General features: G+C 36.5%; 1 protein-coding gene across 4 annotated transcripts in view; it reads right to left on the bottom strand.

The window, feature by feature from the left end:
- ADAMTSL1 (ADAMTS like 1) overlaps positions 1 to 23,145 on the bottom strand; it is a 1,125,968-nt gene that overhangs the window by 262,458 nt on the left and 840,365 nt on the right. For all 4 annotated transcript variants that reach the window (XM_058301906.1, XM_058301907.2, XM_071216754.1 and 1 more), the window contains 2 exons: positions 11,245 to 11,319; positions 7,809 to 7,966 (listed from right to left, as the gene is read on the bottom strand). In XM_058301906.1, coding sequence (XP_058157889.1) covers positions 7,809 to 7,966; positions 11,245 to 11,319 — 233 coding nt within the window. The remainder of the gene's footprint in view (positions 1 to 7,808; positions 7,967 to 11,244; positions 11,320 to 23,145) is intronic.

Raw genomic sequence — 23,145 nt, 5'->3', positions numbered from 1 at the left:
CACTGGTTTGACCACTGTGGCATTGTAATAGGTTTCAAGGTCAGTCAGAGAAATTCCTCCCACATCGATATTCTATTTTAGAATGCTTTTGGCTATTTGGGTGCACTTTCCCTTACAAATGAATGTGGTAATTGTCTTTTCTATTTCTGTAAAGTAGGCTGTTGAAATTTTGATTGGTATTGCATTGAATCAATAAATCAGTTTGGGTAAGACTGGTGTCTTCCTGATAATTATTTCTCCAATCCATGAACACAGAATGTCTTTCCATTTCTTTAGGTCTTTTAAAATTTCTTTTAGCATTTTTTTGTAGTTTTCTGCATATAGACCCTTTACTTCTTTGGTTAAATTAATTCCTAGGTATTTGAGTCATAAATGGAATTTTTCCCGATTTCCTTCTCAGATTGATTAGTACTAGTGTACAAAACATTACTGATTTTTGCATGGTGATCTTGTATCCTGTCACTTTGCTGAACTCATATATTAGCTCAAGTAGCTTTGTCATGGATACTTCAGAATTTTCTAAGTGCAGGATCATGTAATTTGCAAACAGTGAGAGTTTTACTTCTCTTTTCCTATTTGGATGCTTTTTTTTTCCTTGTCTAATTGCCCTAGCTAGAAGTTCTAGTACAATAATGAATAACAATGGTGACAATGGCCATCCTTGTCTTGTTCCAGATCTTAGAGGGAGAGCTTTCAACCTTTCCCCATTGAGTATGATGTTGGCTGTGGGTTTTTCATAATATGCTTTTTATCACATTGAGGAATTTTCCTTCTATTACTATCTTTTGAAGTGTTTTTCTTTTAATCAAAAAAGGATGCTGGATTTTGTTGAATGCCTTTTCTGTGCCGATTGAGATGATCATGTGGTTTTTTTTCCCTTCAATTTGCTAATGTCGTGTATTACCTTGATTGATTTTCTTATTTTGAACCAGCATTGCATACCAGAAATAAATCACACTTGGTCATAATGTATAAGTCTTTTGATATGCTGTTTAGTGCAACTTGCAAGTATTTTGTTGGGAAATTTTGGGTTCATTAGAGGGATTGGTCTGTAATTTTCTTTTCTTGTAGCGTCTTTGCTTGTCTTTGGTATTAGAGTGATGTTGGCTTTGTAAAATGTATTGGGCAATTTTCCCTCCTCTTCAATTTTTTGGAAGAGTTTAAACAGGATTGATGCTAATTCTTTTCAAAATGCACAGAATTCACCAGTGAAGACATCTACTCCTGGACTTTTCTTTGCTGAGAGATTCAATCTCTCTAAATGTGATTAGTTTGTTAGTTCTTATATTTCTTGTAGCATCAGTGTAGTTTGTTTGTACATTTCTAGGTATTGTGCATTTCATCTAGGTTGTCTAGTTTGTTGACATATGGCTTCTTATAATATCCTCTTATATGATCCTTTTTATTCTGTGGGGTCAGTTGTAACTTCACCCCTTCCATTTCTAATTGTGTTTATTTGATTCTTCTCCCTTTTTTTCTTTTTTAGTCTAGCTAGGGGTTTGTCAGTTTTATTGATCTTCTTAAAGAACAAGCTTTTGGTTTTGTTGATTATCTCTATTGTTTTTTGGTTTTCAATTTCATTTATTTATGCTCCAATCTTTATTATTTCTTTCCTTCTGCTTGCTTTGGGGTTGGTTTGCTGTTCTTTTTCTAGTTTCTCTAGTTTTTCAGTTAAATCTTTGAGTTTAGCTCTTTTTTGTTTTTTAATAAAGGCATGTAGGGCTATAAATTTCCTACTCAAGACTGCCTTCACTGTACCCCATAAGTTTTGATAAGTTGTGTTTTTGTTTTCATTTGTCTCAATATATTTACTGATTTCATTTGAAATTTCTTCTTTGACCCACTGATTATTTAGGAGTGCGTTGTTCAGCCTCTGCACATTTCTGAGTTTACTTTGTTCCATATATTATTGATTTTCAGTTTCATTCCATTATGATCTGAGAAGGTACTTTGTATAATCTCAATCTTTCTATACTTTTTGAGATCTGCATTGTGCCCTAATGTGTGGTCTATCCTGGAGAAAGATCCATAGGCACTTGAGAAGAATGTATAACCCGCTGCGTTTGGATGCAGTGTTCTGTATATGTATGTTAGGTTTAACTTATTTATCATATTGTTCAAGTTCTCTGTTTCCTAGAAATCTGTCTAGTTCTATCTAATGAAATGAGTGGGGTTTTGAAATCTCCAACAATTATTTTAGAGATATCTATTTCTCTCTTCATTTTGCCAGAGTTTTTCTCATGTATTTTGGGGCACCCTGGTTAGATGCATATATGTTTATGACTGTTATAACTTCCTGGTGGATTGTCCCTTTTATTAATATATAACAACCTTCTGTATCTCTTATAACTTTTTTGCATTAAAGTCTGTTTTATCTGATATTAGTATAGCTACCCCTACTTTTTTCTGGTTACTATTTGGGTGGAGTATCTTTTTCCAATCTTTTACTCTCAGACAGTTTGTATCCCTGGGTCTAAGATAAGTTTCTTACATGCAGCATGTGGATAACTCATGTTTTTTAAATCCATTCTGTCAGTCTGTCTTTTCTGATTGCAGAGTTTAATGAATTTACATTCAATGATATTACTGTAAATGCATTATTTATTTCTACCATTTTATTATTTGGTTTTCATATGTCATATATTTTTGTCTGTCTTTTTACTATTTTGGTTACCCTTTCTCTATTCTTTCTTCTATACTCTCCTCCAGACCTCTCTTCTCTTTTTTTTTTTTTTCCAGGTTCTAAGGCTTCCTTTAGTATTTCCTGCAAAGGTGGATTCTTTTTAGCAAACTCTCATAGTTTCTGTTTGTTTGTGAATATTTTATACTCACTTTTATATTTGAAGGACAATTTTGCTGGATAAAGAATTCTTGGCTGGAGGTTTTTCTCTTTCATTATCCTAATTGTATCATACACTGTCTTCTTGCCTACATGGTTTCTGAAAAGAAACCCACAGCTAAGTCTTACTGGGTGTCCCTTGTATGTGATGGTTTGCTTCTCCCTTGCTGCTCTCAGAATTTTCTCTTAATCTCTGACATTTGACATTCTAAGTAGTATATGTCTTAGAGTAGGTCTATTCAGATTTATTCTGATTGGGGTATGGTGAGCCTCTTGGGCATGCATGTTCATTTCTTTTGTGAGAGTTGGGAAATTTTAAATTATTTCCACAAATACTCTTCGGCACCTTTTCTCTTCTCTTCTCTTCCTGGAACTCCCATGATACATGTGTTGTTACATTTCATGTTGTCATTTAATTCTCTGAGCCCCTGCTCAAGTTTTTCCATTCTTTTCTTTCTCTATGTTTTCACTCTTCAATTTGAGCTGTTCTGTTTTCTGTATCACTTATTCTTTCTTCTATCATTTCAAATCTGCTGTTGTATGCTTCTAATGTGTTTTTGATCTTACTTATTGTGTCTTTCATTCCCATGAGCTCTGTTACTTTTCTGTTAAGGTTTTCAAATTCTTCTTTGCAATCACTCAATGTCTTCTTGATGTCATTTATACCTTTAGCCACATTGTCTTTCAACTCATTAGATTTTGGAAATTTATGTGCATCTCACTAATTCTCTGAAATCCTGTGTCTCTTCTGGGGCTTTGATATATTCCTTTTCTTGGGCCATGCCTTCCATTTTCTTAGTATGGCTTATAATTTTTGGCTGATTCTAGGCATCTGACTAGGATGTAATTTATTCAGATGCTCAATGTCTTTCTATTTTGTAGGGATTTAGTGGCAGGAGGCTGTGTGTTACCGGTACTCTTTGATTCTTGGTTTGATCTGGATTGTTAGGACTGTCCCTGCTAGTTGCTCAAAACTGGGCCCTGGACCCAGTAATTGGTTACAGATCCACTTCCTAGGGCCTTCGGGAGGGAAATGATAATATCCAGAAAATGACTACTTTACTTATTTTTAATTTTCTCACATGCACTTCCGTGTTCTGCCAGCAGGTGGCACTCTTTGGCAGCTCTCAGTTCAATGCCTGTTTGGAATGTATTTGTTTTAACACAGACTAGATCAATGTGATAGAACTTCCTGCCTCAAGGCTTAGAGCTTTGTTATTTAAACCTTCTCAGAGACAGTTTTCCAGCCTTCTTTGGCAGCCCCCTCTATTTTCCTGGCAGAATGTATTTCCACTTTCCTCTGAGTCTTCAACAATCATTCCCAGTTAGTAGAGTAGGAGATTGGGAGGGTTGTTTATCTTTAGCCCCACCCTGCCTGGAAGGGCTCCTGGGACACACTGACCAAATTTGAGAGTCAAAAGCTGAGTCAGCCTTAGGCTGTGTCCTTCGCTGTGGTTCCCGGCTAGGTACGTCCTCAATTATCAGTCTGGGATAGAAGAGAAGGAGATTGGGAGGGTAGGTTTTCTTCAGTCCTGTGCTGGCTTCCAGGGCAAACCACGGTGTGATCCCACCTGGCCTGGAAGGGCTGGTGGGACAGAGCAGACCAAATTTGTGGGTCAGAAGCTGAGTTAGCCCTAGGCTGTGCTCTTCCCTCTCCCCTTTCCTGGGGTGGTGGATCCCTGGAGCTTTCTTATTCTAAAGTGTCTTTAGCATGGGGGAGGGTGCTGGCCGCCACCGCAGCAGCAGCAGGTTTCAGCTCACAGTTCTGCTGTCAGGATTCCCCTCCTTTGTCCCTTTCTCCTCTAGGGAGTGTCCAGCCTTTGCCTGGTGTCCTAACCCCTAGAAGATCTTTTTCCAGGCTGTTTCAGCCTGTCCTCTAGTTATTTTTCTGGAAAAGAAGAGAGTCCTGCGTCTTTCTAGTCTGCCATCTTCCTGGAGGTATTATCGATTTTTTATATCTCATTTTAGCCCTCAGAACTACTCTACAGGCTGGGTATTTTATTACCATTTTATAATGAGTAAACAGGTTCTAGGAGATGAAGCAGCGTGCCAAGGTTACACAGATGCAGTAAGCAGCAGAATACACCAAAGCCCAGAGTGCTTACCCTTCCCATGACACTACATTATCCTTGCCACAAATGTTTGTATAGATAATGTCTATCAAGTTCAAGTTTTTGAAAGAAATGGTCCCTTAGGAAGCAAGATGAATATTTTGTCCTTTTTCAATGGTGGTCAAAAGAGGAAATTCCAAAACATAATTTTGCAGCCCAATGGCAATATATAACAATTCTCGCTGGGGGAAAATAACTTCCTTCTGTGCAAAAAAAAATAATTATTTTTCTTTAAAATAAAAACAAAAACAAAATGGTACTTTGGCAATAAAGTTCCACATAGACTGACAAATGGCTATACTGATTCCTCTGTATCTCATTCAGAAAGGAAATAATTAATTTATAATGGAGAAGAGACAAAATATGAACTACATTAAAAGGTGACTCATACCATATGTATAATTTGGAAGCACCTAAACATGAAAAGTAATAAACAATAAAATGAAAATCTTTTGTTTTTAGCTATTTCCTCATAGTGAAGTAAAAGCTCTCTTCTATTACAAATCACTGGGAAATAAAGGTAATTTTCTCCTTTTATTCCTGTATTTTCTTAAATTATCTGGCTCACTTTCAAGTCAAGTCAGTTGATACTTAAAATTATATAATTTATTTTAGAAACTACATTTCTTTGATTTGAAATGTTTTCTAATTAAATAATTTTCTCTCATTTGCTACTTGAGGCTAGGTCACCAGATAGGATAAATAATGCACAAATCACTAAAATGATAACTTACCCTCTTTCTGAATGACAATATTTAGTTGTACCAAATATCCAGGAAAGCATCACAAACTTCTTTAAACTCGATTTTCTTAAATATTTATATGTAAAAGGAAAACTACACTCTTAAAAGCAACATGTAAAACTGAAAAAAGTTATGCATCAGAAGCAAAGAGATGTGATAGTTAGTCCTGGCTTACCATTGGTGTGAGCTTAGTTTCCTAGTTGGTAAAATAGAAACATCAGCATCTGCTCTACTTCAGCAGTCTTGGAGGTAAAAGTCCTTTATTCATCCAGCATTTATTTAGGGCCTACTGGGTCCTTCTTACAGAAATAGGAAGACAAGTAAGATTCCTTTCTAGCCTTCAAGGAGTACACAATGAGAGATGAAATATAAATAGGAATTTGTGGTAGAGTCACAGAATGGTTCCTAACATAGGAAAACATAAAGAATGAGTATGAGAGTATGAGTTAGTGAATAGAATGGAGGAAGAAATCAATGAGGCACAGTATTATGCAAAGGTAATGAGGTAAGATAGTGCAAGGTGTTGGAAAACTTGTGAGCCATTCAGATGGGTGAAACAAGGAAAGGAAGAACAAAAAGGAAAGTTGGAAAGGTAGACAGAATCCAGATTATTTACAGTAGTAAATGCTATGTGATGGATTCTCATTTTAACCTGAAGTACGAGTGGAGGTGGGGAACAATGATAGATAATGAAGAAGAAATTTATGGTTTTAGGAAACTCACTCTGAAGGCTTAGGAAATAGATCAGGTGAGATATGAAAGCCTGAACTAAGTCAGTGGAAGCAAGAATGGAGAAGAGAATAGAGGTAGAATTGATGTAGATGAATGTCTGACTTGGAGTAAAAGGAGGAGAAATCAGGGTGAAACAAAGGTTTCTGACCTGCCTGGGTTAATAGTATATTACTCTACAAGATAATACAGAAGATAAAGTAGGTTTCCAGGGTTAGATGTGTTCAATTTTGGACATGTTGAGCCCATTGTACCTATGAGATAGCCAAGTGGTGATGTGCAGAAGGTAGCTGTGTATATGAAATGCATTTGACAATGCTATGAACTATATAAACATGAATAATGTTACTTGACTCCAATTCCATATATGTTAGGCAAGCTGGAAAGTGTATTAACTCTTGCAAGACTGCTATGAAAATTATTATAGTGTGTTCCCTTAATAGTAATTTACAGGCTTCAAAAAATAAAGACATTCTCAAATTGTTATTTGCTTCTTTAACTGATATTATTTAATTACCTATAACATCATTGCAATCGTGAACTACATTTGAAGGTTTGTAGCTTCCTGTTCATTTTCATGTGGCTGGCATCTGGCCTGGATTAAAATGAACTACTATGCAGAGGGAGATAGAGGACAGTACTCTGGAACCCTTCTTCCATCCAACCTCATTGCCTATCACATTTTCCTATATGCATTCTTACTTCCAGCTGCCATGGGGTCATCAAGCATTAGCTTAAATCAAATGTCCTCTGGCTCTAGGTCTTACGATGAAAAATTTATGGAGTCCTGGACACATTACAAGTTTTACAGCTTTACAGCTACAATCCTTCAAGTCCTTCTGACCTACTGAAGGGAAAAATATGTTTTGTTTTATTGTGATTCCCAAACGTTCTTCCAGTGTGTGCATTTTTTCCTACAGAATGTATATGTTATTTCCAGCAATGTGTTTTATATTACCTTAAAGAATAAGGAAGCTCTGATGGAAGGAAACAACTAAGTTTTGTTGCCAGTACAACACAAACCAGAACTTGCAAATGGAAACATGATGAGTTGACGGAGTCCATAGCTCATCAGTTTGTTTTTCTCTTTTACTGAAACACCTTATATAAGTTAATGAGTATATCATAACTTGTTTTAAAAACAGTTTATAGCCCCCAACTAATGATTTGTTGACTTTTGGGGTGGAGTACTTTTTTAATTAAATAATATATATATATTCCTAGAATCTTAAATATCAGATGTTCCTGTAAAGTTCAGTCCTGGAAAACAAGCTTTGCAAATCTTTGCAAATCTTTGCCACAACCCAAAGTGTCTCTCTCCTGAGGAAAGTATAAGCAATATCAATTTGGAGACACTGGCTTGAAATCAGGGTTAAATGGGCTCACCTTGACAATGAAATCTGCCGTGAGTGGTCCAGCCATTCTCAGTATTTCTTTGTCTGGAAATTTCTGGAAGTCCACAGTAGAATTGTCCACAAGAAAGGTGCCTGCAGAGCTGAGGCTGTTTTCACCTTTAGCTCCCTGGAGGGTTTTTGTTTCCAGATCTACATAATCAAACAAACGAAGAGGAGAGAAGGATTTTGCCAGGACCACCAGAGACACATGCAAGCCTATTTCATGCTATGTAAGGGAAAAAGATCATTCTTCAAAGAACTGGCAAAAGTGAAGTTGTGATATAAACAAAATATATAGGTACCTCAGGATCACATATCAGTTTAAGCTGAAAATGAAATGATTTAAAATACATTAGCCAAGCAATCAAGCCTCCTAGTCAAAAATAAACTCCCTGGATAACCTCATTTGGGTACTCTGCTCTATTGCCATCCTATCCCTGTGACTCAGCCAACTTGCACATACATTGCATTGAATTTAGCCTTTACGGTCCTATGCCTAGGACATCGTAGAATTTTCTTTTTGCTCCATGAGATCTAGTGTGCCTCTTTGAGTTCCCTCAGTACCTGTTTGACTTTACATTTCTGCATTACCTTGTATTTGTTTATACTTACTGGCTACATACTACATGTTGCCATCATTCAAAATAAATAAACTATAGCATATTAAGGACAGTGGTCATACTTTTTAACATTCTTTCTCTTTTTTAATCCTTTTTGGTACTTAACTCAATATCATGTACATACTTTGGGTTCATTATAAGTGCTTAAGATAGAAGGAAGGACTTCTTGATTCCTGGAACATTAGAACCTGCATTTGACCAATGACAAAGACTATGAGTCATCTTTTGTTGGAGGAAACCAAAACATGCTGAGGATGACGGTAATAATGATGTATGCTTCTGAGCAGATTGAGCTCTCATGTGACTGAGAAGTGATTTAGAATAATTGCCTTCTGAATGAGGGAAGATAAATGGGCTAGGACAAATGTTTTCCAAAACTTGCAAGGATTCCTTGGTTTTGACAGTAATTTTTTCAGCAGATTGATGGGAAACCTGGGTAGAGCTTCAATCAGAATACCTCCCCTGCTTACATGTTTTGCAGATTGGGGTTCTGGGGTTAAAAACAATATTAAGGTCCCTGGAGGTGTTAAAGTATTCTAAAGTAAAGTTTTTATATTAAATTATTCTAGATGTTGTCTACATCTAATTCTCAATTACAAGGAATATCGCAGGTGGAAAATTTCGGTGTTGCACTGAATACCCAGTGACCCTAAGATGAGGTCTCTGTAGCCCTTCTTCAGGAGTAGGTCAGGCTTCACTCCATACATTAGTGCAGAGAGAACCCACAGAGCTTAAGGCACATCAGGGATTAAATAGGGGAATCACAGTCACTGTCATCAAATGAAAGCAACAAAACTGAATCTCCTTCCTCTAGTCTTCATTCCTCAAGCTGCCATACATACAGTTGCATTAACTTGTAGGCATATCTCCAGTACATAAATTAGCTTAGTTTTGGAAAAATCCTGGAGGTCCAGGCCTTACTGGGCATCTGTCAATTTTATCTTCAGGACTCTCATCCATCTTTCTCAAGTTACTTCTGATTAAAGATACGCTGGGGCTAGACCAGGTTGCCTAGTCTTTTTTGAAAGTGGCCCTAAATATTTAAGGTTGCTCCCATACTGGACCATTTTCTGGGAGTGAAGGACAAAAGAGTTACAGAAGAAACAAGGCATCATTTACTCACACATTCATTTTGCTGAATTATATTCCAGAAACAAAAATGCAAAAAGCATTTCTTAACTGCATTATGCAATCAAAAGTACATTTTTTTGAGGGGGAAAAAGCAATTCCATTTTGCCTTTTTATCACTTATGAAAATTGGATGTGCTTTACCTAAAAATCCTTGAGAAAATTAAGCCAAACAAGGCCAATGCCTCAGCTTCTTAGTGATCACATTACTAGGAAAGCCGAGAGGCTAATACACTTATAAAAATATATTTCAATTTTAATCTATTCCTTTGAATTCTTTCTTATGTAGCAGACCCCCTGGTGATGAACCTGGATTGAATATTTTATCTTAGCCTGTCACTGCTCAGAAAGATACTGGCTTGGGTGAAATTGTTACACCTGCAACTCTGTTCAGTTCTCAAAGGGAAAAACAAATCATTTGAATGGTAATTATACACACATATCAATCATCCTTTGACATGTGAACCCTAAATTTTATAGGGATGTTCAAGGTTAGAAAAGAACTTGGTTCCATATAAGGTGACTTATCGGCATCTCTTGGCTTTGCCTGAACCCTGCCTTACTTATTCTCTTATTTCACATGACCCTTCAAATTCCACCTCTCCCAAGAAAGGTATTTTCAGAGAGAATATATTTTTAGAGAGACTACAGAAGGCTATCTTAATTAACTTTTACAGGTTCTGATTTGTTTCCCTCATTTTTGTCTTTCTAGCATATAACTCATAATTCATTTGCTTCCCTCTTTTTTTATCTTTCTAGCATATAACTCATAATCCATTTGCCAAAAGATAATGCTTGCTACCTAAATTGGTTTCTGGGAAGAGAATAAGTGCAGAAGATGACAGCTTCGTAGGAACCCTGGAACAATTACAGTGGAGGAGATCAAAAATGCTCAAGCAACCAACTGAAGTAAAGCCTCTCAGTGAAACTGAATTCTAAAGAAACTCCAGCATATCCTCTCCCAATCCCTCCCTGCTTTGCAGCCTATAATTTAATGCATATAATTTATCTAAACAACACTAAACAGTAACAAAGATGATGTGGCCTTGGTATGACTGAAGATCAGTTCTTGTACTAGTGCACAACCTCTGATGGATCACGTTACTGCTGGGTCTGGGGATTTCTGATCCCCCTTCAAACTTGAATCCCAATGTACTTTTAAGATATTAAGGTCCTGCACTGTCTTTAATACATGGGATGCTTAATTATACCATGGTGGTTAATACCACAGTGTTAAGGTTGTTTGCTGTTTTCATGTTCCCTTGAATTGATAAAGTAATGGAACATGAGAGTTGGAAGAAAAAGAATGAAGGAGCAGGAGGGAGGATTGGAAGAAGGGAGAAAAAGGGAGAGGAGGGGCAAGAAAAACATTGAGACTGATTAGAAAGGAAGGAGAGGTAGAATCAGAAAGAACATTCACAAAAGCATACACATGTGCCTAACTTATGAACAAACCCCTGGGAGCATCTATTCTATATTTTTTCAGGATGACTATGGTCAGAGATGATTATCACCAAGGTTCTTGCGATCTCATCAGACAGCTGAAAGAGAAAGAGCAGCACTCAAAATATCATATTATGATAGAGTAGAAAGATTTGTACTCCTTTGTTTTAATGGAACAAAAAAATATAAATACCTAAAATTTCTATTCCCAAGAGAAAAACAACTGAGTTTACTTACACAAGTGATCAGGTCCTTTTAAGACAAGGCGAATATGTCTACTTCCATAGGGAATAGCAACCACGTTATCATCCACTAGGAAGAAACAAAGCAAAGTCTTAAAAGCTTTTTTTATAATTTAATACAAAATTACTGATTGCCTCTTATATAAAGGCACTGCTAACAAACAAAGACAATCATTTTTTTAAGTTTTTGAAATGTGCAATCAATATTTGGAAATCAAAATTTCTACTTTCCTCAAAGTAAAATATGTCAAAAGAGCTGGTCAATAGTTAACTCATGGAGAATTTGGTCTTTTTTTTTTTCAATGAGATTCAATATACTGAAATATGGACTTGCAAGTTTTCATTTCTGATGTTAAAATCTGGTCTTATACTGCCAAATTTCTCTGGATTAGTACAACTGTGTTGGAATTAGAAAACAAAATAAATTCTATTGTTCAAAGGATGAATTTCTTATTTCAAAATCTGAGCTTCTCTCTGGCAGAGAAACTATCTGGGATGAGTGGGATGGAGGTGAGGAGGGGCAAATAGTTTGTGTTCTTTAAAACCTCTCAAGAGCAAAAACCATGCCTTCTATTTCTTTAATATCCTTCACATATTCTACACTTAACACTATACATAGCAGTACCCCACAAATGGTTATTAACATTTCTCAACAAGCATGCCCCCTTTTTGAATTTTTAAAAAAATTTTGGCTGAGTCACAGTCATTTAAAATGCATTGCTTTTCACCCTACTTAAAAATTGAAGCTAAATTCATTTGGAAGAAGACTCAAAACACAATTGTTTTAAAAAATTAGAAGTGTATTACATGTACCTTAAATATATCATTGGCATTTTTATTTAGAGCTGCATTTGAGATAGTACCTTATATTTACATGGCACTTCAGCAGTTCGATTTCAATCGAATTATACCATTTACTCCTTTATCCAAAGTTGTGAGGTGGGAAGAGACGATACTATTATCCCCATTTTATGATGAAGAAATTAAGTCTGAGAAATATAATGACTAATCCAAGCTCAAATGGATAAGTGGACGCTCCAGGCGACAAAGAAAACCCACCTGCATATTCTGAAGCTCTGTGGGATTCTTTGTATACATACACCTTTCAAATATTATACATTATCAACCTGTCATTGGGAGAATTGGGTTTAAATAAAAGAATCTCAGAAGTTACCCAACTCCTTTAATCCTGTTTCCTCATTTGTAAGACAGGGAAAAAACCAGTTACCTCACAATATTGTTGTGAATACCTGATATAGATATCAATATAGGTACATAGACGTTTAGACTGGAACACAGTAGGAATTTCATAATATTATTTTCCTCCTTCTACTCCAAATCTTCTTAAGGACAGGGATTGAGAAACTTTTATTTTTATTATTTTTTTAATACTATACGACCCCTGGCACATTAAGTATGGAATGAGAAAGCAGAATTATACACTCTCTTCCTTCCCTGAAGCGGTTACATTTATCAAGTTCTCTACATTGTTCAGTATTTTACTCAAGCTACAACTGTATAGCTGTTTTTAATGTCATTCATTGTTGAAGAAAAGGCTGAATTTCACATAGCTAAGAGTTTGTGACATATAAGAACCAAAATAAAAAAAATAAAAAAAAGCAAGGGAAATACTGAGAAGGAACAAAGAAATGTTAGGACTGGGCCCACTGTGCTTTAAAGGCCTTGCATAAAGAAATGAATTTTTAAGTTTACAAAAGAAACTCAAAGCAGTTAAAACAATGGGCTTTCTAGAAATAGAAAGTCTTTGTTTATCCACAGGTCACAGAAAGTGCAAGTAAAAAGGAAGCTTTCTGCTTGGCCCTGCAATGCTTAGTGGCAGTCTTCTGACCCACACACTGCTCAGACTGCCTTCCTCTTGTTCTCTTAAAAAGTGAGTCACATTTCAGACTCTGGTGCATTAACCTAGCTTTTAGCTGATGCAGTGACCTTCATATGCTCCTCAAAGAAGAGGATGGAAGAACCTAGAAGACTGTTGGAGGAAGAGGGGAGGACAGAGAGAGTAGACCAGGCAAGAGTGGAATATCTTCTCAAGATCTAGCAAAAGTACCTAGTCAAAGAGAAATATGGAGCAACTCAGGCTGGTGCAAACTAGCAACAGTCAGCAGCAAACAGCATGAGGGATAGGAAGAGTCACAGTCTGTTCTTCTATCATTCTGAAAAGGGTTAAAGGACACTGGCAGGTCATCAGGCAGTCAGAAATTTCATTATTTTATTCCACAAATATTCTTTTTGAGTTTCTCCTGGTGTCAGGTTCCACGTTAAGTGCTAGAGATTCAGTGGCAGAAAAGACAAAGTAGCAGCACTACAAGATGGTCCCTGAAACAAGTATCCTAATTTAAATATGTGGGAAAATACTGCATACTCTACCCCTCTCTTAGAAATTCCCAAAACACATTAGTTCTTTTCTTAGAAGCTCTGCACCAAATAAACCCCCTTAACTAAGTATCTCCAATGTGCTTACCCAGGGAAGCTTTTTCCCACATATCACCTGTCAATTACCTGAAACATCTCATAACATACTTTAATAAATGGTATTCAATATTACAAAAAGCAAAATAGGAAAAAAATCAAACACCTAATCTTCTGCATATTGGTAAAAAGCCACTGAGTTGTATATGTATTAAAACTTGTTTCATTTGATGATAAATTCTTGGTGATTAGGGACAGGCTGGGGGAATTCTTCTACTTGACATCTACTATAGTACTGCACAGAGAGGTTTCTAAGCCTTGCTGAATTGTGTGGGCGATCTAGTTTCAATATCTACCTCCTCAGTGATGAATTCAATTGTCAGGGATAGCGTGGTGACTGCCTCATCTCCCACTGTACTACACATTCCTTTGGGTGCCCTTTCCAGGAAAGTACACTGTTCTATGATCAAGTGCATCTGCCCTAACCTAGCCTAGCTTTGTTCCAGAAACAAGATGTCAGTTGTCAGGACATATTTCTAGGTTATTAATCAACAATCCTAACAGACCTGCTTTAGTGATCAGATAATTTCTCTCTCAGGTTAAATGGACAAACTTTCCACAGGAATCATGAGAGTCTGTCATTTCACATGTGTGGGTGCAAATGCCCTTTCTCAAGAAAACTGAACTTGAGGACTATACCTAAAAGATTTCTTTAAAGAAATCTATATCTACATGTATATTCTACATCTTCCTACACAGAAAATTTTAAATTTATGTTTAATATTGTCATGTGGATTTTCTGTGTGATTCCTTGCTATATCAGAGAAATACCATAATCATAATGTTTGAAAAGACAGGATTTCCTATTATGATATCTGAGTTTATCTTATTTTTAGACATGTTTGAGTTCATGTTTTTAAGGATTCTTCCCTCAAAGCCTGTGGGTCTAATACTTAATTGTATGTTTTTTAAAATGGAAGAGCCATGTGTTAATACAGTTAGCTACATATAAAAATAGTTTGTCATTTGTGAGAGGGTTTTAATTGTATATTTCTATCTTCATGCCAATTTCATTAATCTTAAAATATATTAAATAAATATAAAGAGAAGCTGAGCAGATCCTTCAAATTTGTTATTTTCCTTTTTTCTACAGAGGTTGTCAATGATTGCACGATGGAGGACATATACTGGACAGGCTAACAAGATGCCCATCCATCATCCCCTCACTGGAGAAATTCAGCCATCCAGGTGCTTGGGTCCAAAACTTTGGCGCCTTCCTTGATTTTATCTATACATTTAATCAGTTACAAATTCCTATTGTCACTAGAGTCAAAATGCCATATTTCTTTGATTCTAAGAGGAATAACTTTTACATTTTAATATATACAAAATCAGAATACATCTCATAATCAATGATCAGAAAGATCTTGCGTCAGTAGCTGGGCACAATTACCGCTAGACTAAACATGGCTTTGTTCCCACCTATCAAATTTTACAACCTAAAAAGATCAAACTGTTTTTAAATAACTTAACTGTTTCCAGAACAAAGCTGAAGAATATTTATAGGACTATAATGTATCTAGTACACAACAAGGTAAAATTCTCAATGTCTGACATTTGGTCAAATATTAATAGCCATGCAAAGAAACTAGAAAATACAGCCCTACTGAATAGAAAAATCAATCAATCAAAATACAAAATGAACATTGAGACAATTACTATAATGGTAGTCTATATTTTCAAAAGTTTAGTATTGAAATAGCAATTTCCATGCTCATCAAGTTTTACTGGCGAATGCTACCAAGCAATTAAAGAAGAAATAGCATAAATTCTGCACAATCTCTTCCTACAAACAGAAGAGGAAGGAACCCTTATTAACTCATTGTATGGGGCCAGCACTATACTGATACCAAAAAACCAGACAAAGACACTACAAAACAAAGGATAGTACAGACCAAAATCCTCCAGAAATAGAGAAGTTAAAAGTCCTCAACAAAATACTGGCAAATCAAATTCAGTAATCTATACAAAGAGTAATATACCATAATCAGGTAGAGTTTATCCAAGGAATGAAAGACTAGTTCTCTACTTGAAAATCAATTAATGTAACTGATCACAATAATAGCCTAAAGAAGAAAAATCACATGACCATATCAATTGAGGCAGAAAGAGCATTTGACAAAATTCAGTATCCACTGATGATAACAGCTCTAAGCAAACTAGAAATAGATAGGAATTTCCTGATGAAGGCCTTCTGCAAAAGAACCTACAGCGATATCACACTCAATGTTGAGAGACTGAATTCTTTCTCATTAAGATCTGGAGCAAGATAAGGATGTCCATACTCATCACTTCTATTCTACATTGTACTATACATCCTAGGCAGTGCAATAGGGTCAGAGAAAAGACATACTACATAGGGTTGAATAGTGTCTTCGCTGTATTTAGATCCACTTGGAACCTGTGAATGTGACCTTGTTTGGAAATAGCATCTTTGAAGGTGAGGTGAGTCATGTGGCTGGGGTCCTTAAAAGAAGAGGGACTGTGGACACAGAGACACAACATACAGAGAGAACGTCATGTGAGGACAGAGGCAAAGCTTGGAGTGATGCATTAATAAGCCAAGGAATGCCAAGCATTGCAGGCAACCACTAGAAGCTAGGAATAGGAAAGGAAGGATCCTCCCTGAGAGATTTCAGAGAACATGGCCCTGCTAACAAATTGATTTCAGATTTCTATCCTCCAGAACTGTGAGAAAATAAATTTCTGCCCAGTTTGTGATAAGTCATTATAACTGTCCTAGGAAACGAAATACAAGCTGTTTATAAATGGAAAAGGAAATAAACCATAAAACAACATGATTGTTTACGTAGAAAATCCCATGGAACCTATCAAAAACCCCTTAGAATTAACAAGTGAATTCAGCAAGTTAGGAGAATACACATAAAAATCAATCATGTTTCTATAAACTATCAATATACAGTTGGAAATTAAAAATACAATTACATTTCCAATTGCTGTCCAAAAATGAAACAGGTATAGATCTAAGTAAAATACATAGGCTCTTTATGCTGAGCACTAATAAATCAAAGAGGACCTAAATAAATGTAGAAATATGCAGTGCTCAAGGGCTAGATGACTTAATGTAGTAAAGATGTTAATTCCTTCCAAATCAATCTATAGAATTAATGCAGTTCTAATCAAATTCCCAGCAAGATTTCTTATACATAAGGACAAGCAAATTGTAAAATTTATATGAAAATTGAATTGGAAAATTAAAATTTATATAGAAAGGCAAAGGAACTAGAAAAAAATAGCCAACACAAGTTTGAAAAGAAGAATAAGTTGGAGGAATCATACTACCTGATTTTAAGATTCACTTTAAAACTACAGTAATCAAGACAATTGCAGTATTAGTAAAGGTATCAACACATAGATCAGAATAGACAGTCGAGAAACAGATCAACACAGAAATGGCCAATAGATTTTTGACAAAAGTTTAAAGGCAATTCAAGGGAGAAAATGTTGTCTTTTCAACAAATGGATGAATTGGACATCCATATACAAAAACTGAGCCTTGGCATAAACCTTGCCTCTTATACAAAATTCAGCTGAAAATGGATTAAGGATTTAAATGTAAAACTCTTTTAGAAGAAAACATGAGAAAATCTTTATGACCTTGGGTTAGGTTAGAAGTTCTTAGATATGATATTACAAGCATGATCAATAAAAGAAAAAAATGATAGACTGGATTTCATCAAAAGTAAAAGCTTTGATTCTGTGAAAGATGTTATGTGAGCTTGAAAGAAAAGCTATTGACTGGGAGAAAATATTTTAAGTCACATATTTGAGAAAGGACTTATACTCAAATTATAGAAAGAACTCTCAAAATGCAACATTCATAAAACAACCCATTTTAAAAATGGGCAAAAACCTTGAACAGACACCTTACCAAAGGAAATAAGCACATGCATGGTAGGAAGAACAACGCACATCCTTCTCACATCCTTCTTGCCCCCTAGTCCCCAGAATACATGAATACATTATGTTACCTGGCAGGGGGAATTTAGAGTCTGATGGAATTAAGACTGGTAATCAACTGACCTTAAAGAGATTATCCTGCATTATCTGGGTGGGCCCAATATAATCACAAGGGTCCTTTAAACTGAGAAGAGAGACAGAAGAGGAGGTCAGAGTCAAAGAGAGATTCGAAGATGTTATACTACTGATTTTGAAGATAAGGAAGGCAAATTGCTGGAAAAGGCAAGAAAGTGGATGATCCCCTAGAAATTCCAAAAGAAACATAGTTGTCAACGTATTGATTTTAGCCCAATGAGACCCATTTTGAACTTCTGACTCTGAAACTGTAAAATAATAAATTTGTGTTGTTTTAAAACACTGAGTATGTGGTAATTTGTTATAGTAGCAATAGGAATGTCATAGCCATTAGGAAAATGCAAGTTGAGACAATGATGAGATACCACTACATACTGATTACACTTGCTAAAATAAAAAAAAAATTGACTATCAAGTGATAGCAAGGATGCAGAGCAACAGAAAATTTCATGTATCATTGGTAGGAATCCAAAATGCAATCTAGTCTATACTGACAGAATAAAGCTCAATGGTTGTCTGGGGATGGGGATGGGAAGGAATAGGAAGGATTACAAAAGGGGATGCCTTGATGAAGTTGCTAAAAAATAAAAGAGCCCAAAACCAATGGGTTTTATTTCTCTTCTGGAGTCTTTAAAAAAAAAAAGTATCTTCAATAGCAAGAGAACAATGTTTTTATGGAAGCTGAATTTTTTTTAAAAAGTAGAATTTTGAAAAAAGTTTTATTTCTATTTCATTTATCAATTTATGTTTCATTTTCCTTTTTTGTATGTGCAAGAAAGATATATGATAAAATATATGTCTAAGTTTAAAATAGATTTTTTGATAAATATCAAGTAAAAATTCTATGTAGTCAAAAAGCATTGTACATTGTATCAGTTTCTTAGTATTAATGGCAGCTTTTTTCTTTCTTTCTTAATGGTACATAAAATAATGATACCTCTTTCAATCAATAATGCCTTATATACAAAGAACTACAGTATGTCAGAATTACCTCTACTATTACTACCTTGGTCTGAGTCATCATCATCCTGGCTCACTGTAATAGCCTCCTGACTACTTTTCCTACTTCCATACTTGATCTCACTACAGTGAGAATGTCAACATAGTAGACAGAGTGATCCCTTTAAAAAGTAAATCAAATTAAATCATTCTGCTTAAGACCCTCCAATGACTTCTCATTTCATTCAGACCAAAAACCAATGTCTTTAAAATATCCTGCAACTCAGTGCCATTCATACCTCTCCTTACAACCTTCCTGCCTTCCTCATTTCCTCTAGTATTCTTTAAATATTCTTCACTTCAGTCACACTGGCTTCTGTGCACCTGCTTTTCTCTCCCTGGGGTTCTGTTCCCCTTGACTTTTGCATGGTTTCCTTCTTCTCTTCTGTCAGGTCTTATCATTGAGGTCTTTCCTCACTAACCCGTCTAAAATTGCAACCCCCACCAACATCCTTGGGTGGCAACCCATCATCATCTTTTCTTTCTTTTTTAAATTTATTTCTCTCCCCCCTTCCCCCACCCCGGTTGTCTGTTCTCTGTGTGGCAGCCAACCTCTGTTGAGGCCCCTGCTGTCCCCTTGAGGCCCACCATTTCCAGGAGCCCAGCTGTGGGCAATACATAGGGCTTATCTCTTTCTGGGCCCCCTCTCAGGCCCAGCTGCTCTGCTCTCTTCCTGAGTTCGGCTGTGGGCTATCAGGCATACTGTAGGTCTGATCCGTGTTCTTAGCCTTGAGCTGCTCTGTGGGTCCAGCCCCCTGGGGGCCTCTTTCTGTGCATCTGTGCTGTGCTGATTCCAGACTCTGGGACCTTTCTCAGCCTCTCAGGGGATTCTCTGCCTTTTTTTTTTGCAGCGGTAGGAGGACCTGGAGTTCTCTCTCTATCTACTTTCTCTACATGGCAGGACACAAATTCCTTTTCCTTTGTCTCTCTCTCTCTGTCTCCATTTACGTAAGACCCAGCAAGTGGGTATAGACTCAGCCTAAGTCACTGACTGACAAAGTCTAATCAGAAGCAATCTAATCAAGTGATCTAATGCAATCAAAGGGTACCATGCCCACAGTAATAGATAAGTTTAAGAACAATTGATGTTTGGATTCACCAAATTCAAACTGTCACAGGTTCCTTGGCTTTCCCATCACATGCTGATGCCCTTTAATTTCTCTTCTAGGTTCCCACTGGTGTCTGATTTCCAGCTCCTCCCTGTGGCTTTCTCTGACAGAATCTGAATTTCTCCTGCTTATAAAGGATTCCAGTAGTCTGGATTAAGGCCCATCCTCATTTACATGGGCCACATTTTCACTAACATCTTCAAGAGATCCTATTTACGAGGCATTCACACCCACAGGAATGTGGATCAAGACCAAGAACATGTTTAAATTGGGAAATATAATTCAGTCTGTTTATCTGTCTTTCAGACTAGTAAACTCATGAGAAAAGGGATTTTTTCCTCTTTTGCTCATTACTTTTTTCTCTAGCACCTGGAACTGTTCCTTGGCTCATAGCAGGTGCCCAATAATTATTTGCTGTTGAATGAATATACATCTTTGAGTGGTGGGTGAGAATAGCCTGAAGCAGCCTGGTGCAAGGCAGAAATTGCTTTAAAGCTTTGTGCTTTCTTCAAGAAATTCATATGTATCTTATGTTTTATGATATATAAAACTTTGTTTTACTATAAATGTACTTTATCTCAAAATCTCTGAGATAGATTGATTGTCCAGGAATATCTGGACATAGCTCTCTGGACAGAACTATTATAAATCAGCATAAACCACAGTCTGAGAAGTGCAGCCTTAGGTATTAGGAACTTCATTTTATCTTGATGTAAATGAGTTTATCAGGCCCTTGCCACTTAGGTGAGTGAAAAAATAGCTTTTTTTTTTTATTCATTTTTTAAAATAGGTACTTTCAAAACATACAGATACATATGGGAGGACTGAAAGTTTGGAGATAACAACTGGAAAGCTAATAGGCTGGCTCTAACACCAACTCTATTCAGAGAATACTTGGAAAATATATAATACAGTACAAATATATAATACAATAAGGTTTGAAAGGAAATGAGCCTTTAAGTTTCAAGAATCAAAAACAAGTTAATGTTAGCTAAATTTGACTCTTTTTGTGTTGGGCTGGGGAAGTTGATAGGAAGTGACCAGGAAAAATGGAAAGACTGAATATTATTAGTGGGCAGCCTTTTCTTTTAAAAAAGGGGAAAGAGTGCCTTGATATTTTTCTATTTCAGTTGTCTGTATTAGGTAATTACGTCTTTTAATACAAGGATGGCTTCTTTTTTATTTGTCAGCAAATGGCAGCCATTTGGTAAGTTTTCCTCCTACTTCTCTTTTTTTCTTCTGGCACTTTCTACCACGGTCTTTCTCCACTGTCCTGCTATTCCTCTGCTCCCCTGAGGCTTGATAGCATAAAGAAAAAATATTGGCTATAAGTTCAGAAGGAAAATGAGTTCAGTGTGGGGAATCCGAGTGCTGGGAGTTTGAAAAGAGCGTGTGGCTGGCTTACAGTGCCTTTTGGAAGAATGCAGGGGCCGGACCTGGCAGAACTCCTTCCAGGTCTGCAGGGGTGGAGAGCTACTCATCTGACCAGGACACTAGGCCCTGCAGAGCAGTCTAATTTCTTCTGCCTGTAGGTCCCTTTGCAGTCTGTAAATAGCGGGTGGAAGGTTCTTCTGGGTGGAGAAAACATAAGCAAGGCAGTTTGTTCAGCATCTGCTATAGATTGTGGTAAGGAACATGCATATGCCGGGCTTTATTGATATAAATCATCTTGTCATGAGGCATCATCAGTACTACAGATAACGAATCAATTACAGTTTGTCATTATGTATAGTCATGAGATTTTGTATTATATAATTTACCCACTGTCCATCTTGAATGGAGCACTTTTCATTTTTTATTTTATATTCATATTTATTTTACAGACTTGGAGAAGACTCCCAGATATTGATTTGCTTTACACCTTGTTCCTTAACAGCTTCTCTACCTTTGTTCGAGTGACTCAAGCCCCAGAGGTCACCCCCCTAACAAGACAGGAAAAGGAATATCTACCTGAACAGGGTGCTCAGGCTCCCCTGGGAGCACAGGAAAGTTGGGCATGAGAAGGAATAAATGAAGGATCCCCACCACGAAAAGAATACCCTCCAAAGTTGCTACAGAGCAGTTACTACACAAACGCTCAGCATCCCCTTTGATGCTGACAGAAATACCTAGGTAACGAACACTGATTCAATTATGTGAAAGGATTAATTAGAAAGATTTTTAAACTTTTCTACCATTCCTTAAAGAGTTCTGTAAAACTTGCCTTTTAAATGTAACTTTTTACAAATATCCAAACCATGATTACAGAGATTTACAAAAGAATTATGCCTTTATCCATCTCTGGTTTCCATCTTCTAACTTCTTTAATTTTTCATCCTATAGAGTAAGCTACCAACACACAAAACCAAAGAAAAAGCTTGCTTGAACGTACTATAACATTGTCTAATATACTTCATCCTTCATTCCATCTGCCAGTCATTTTGTTTTTTCCACTGCTTCCAGGGGAGTCAGATTGTAGAGCATTCCCTAGGTTGACAAATTTTGTATTTAAAAAACCCTCCAATTTCTTCCCACCTCTTCTCCTCTCTTGGGGGCTACTTCTTTTGGCAAACTGCCATTTTCTGACTTCTCTGAATATTCCCCATTAGTATTCATCTGCCTTTCTTTTTGACCTACAAGTTATTTAAAGCTGCAATTCATCTCTCCCCATATATCACTTGTTTTCCTCCAGCCAAGTAAAGAGTAAAGAGTAAAGAGAACAAAGTCATACTAAGAAAAATATTCATTTTCATTTCCCAAGCCAGGGGAGACATATGGAAAGAGACACTCAATCAAGGATTAAGACACTACTGAAGGATTATAGATAAGGGCAAAATCTGGAGACAACATGCTAAACAAGGTCAAAACAATTCTAAAAATTCATGTCTTTGGGTCCAAGGGCTTTCTTATTTTTCTTATTTATTGCAGTGTCTAGGACAGTGATTGCCAAAGAGGACAGTGTAGTATAAAACGACCTGGATTACTGTGTGACACCATTGTTGGATTAGGTATCATGAAGGCATATACCATCTACCCTAGCAGCACTCAACTGGGCAGACTTTTGAGGTACTTAACCTTTACCCATCTATCTGTTATATATAGGTACCACCTCAGAAACAGTCAGCAGGGCTAGGAGGTAGTGCAAAGCAAAATATTAGTGCTTGGGCTCTGGAATCAGACTCTGGTCTCAAATCTTGGCTCTACTACTTTGTAGTTGTGTGACTCTGGACACATCACTTAATCTGGCTAAGCCTCAGTTACTC

Source organism: Dasypus novemcinctus, chromosome 8 (assembly GCF_030445035.2).
Source record: "Dasypus novemcinctus isolate mDasNov1 chromosome 8, mDasNov1.1.hap2, whole genome shotgun sequence".
In the NCBI taxonomy this organism is placed as follows: domain Eukaryota; kingdom Metazoa; phylum Chordata; class Mammalia; order Cingulata; family Dasypodidae; genus Dasypus; species Dasypus novemcinctus.
Note: the sequence above shows the minus strand (reverse complement) of the source record. Positions and strands in the feature narration are given on the sequence as shown.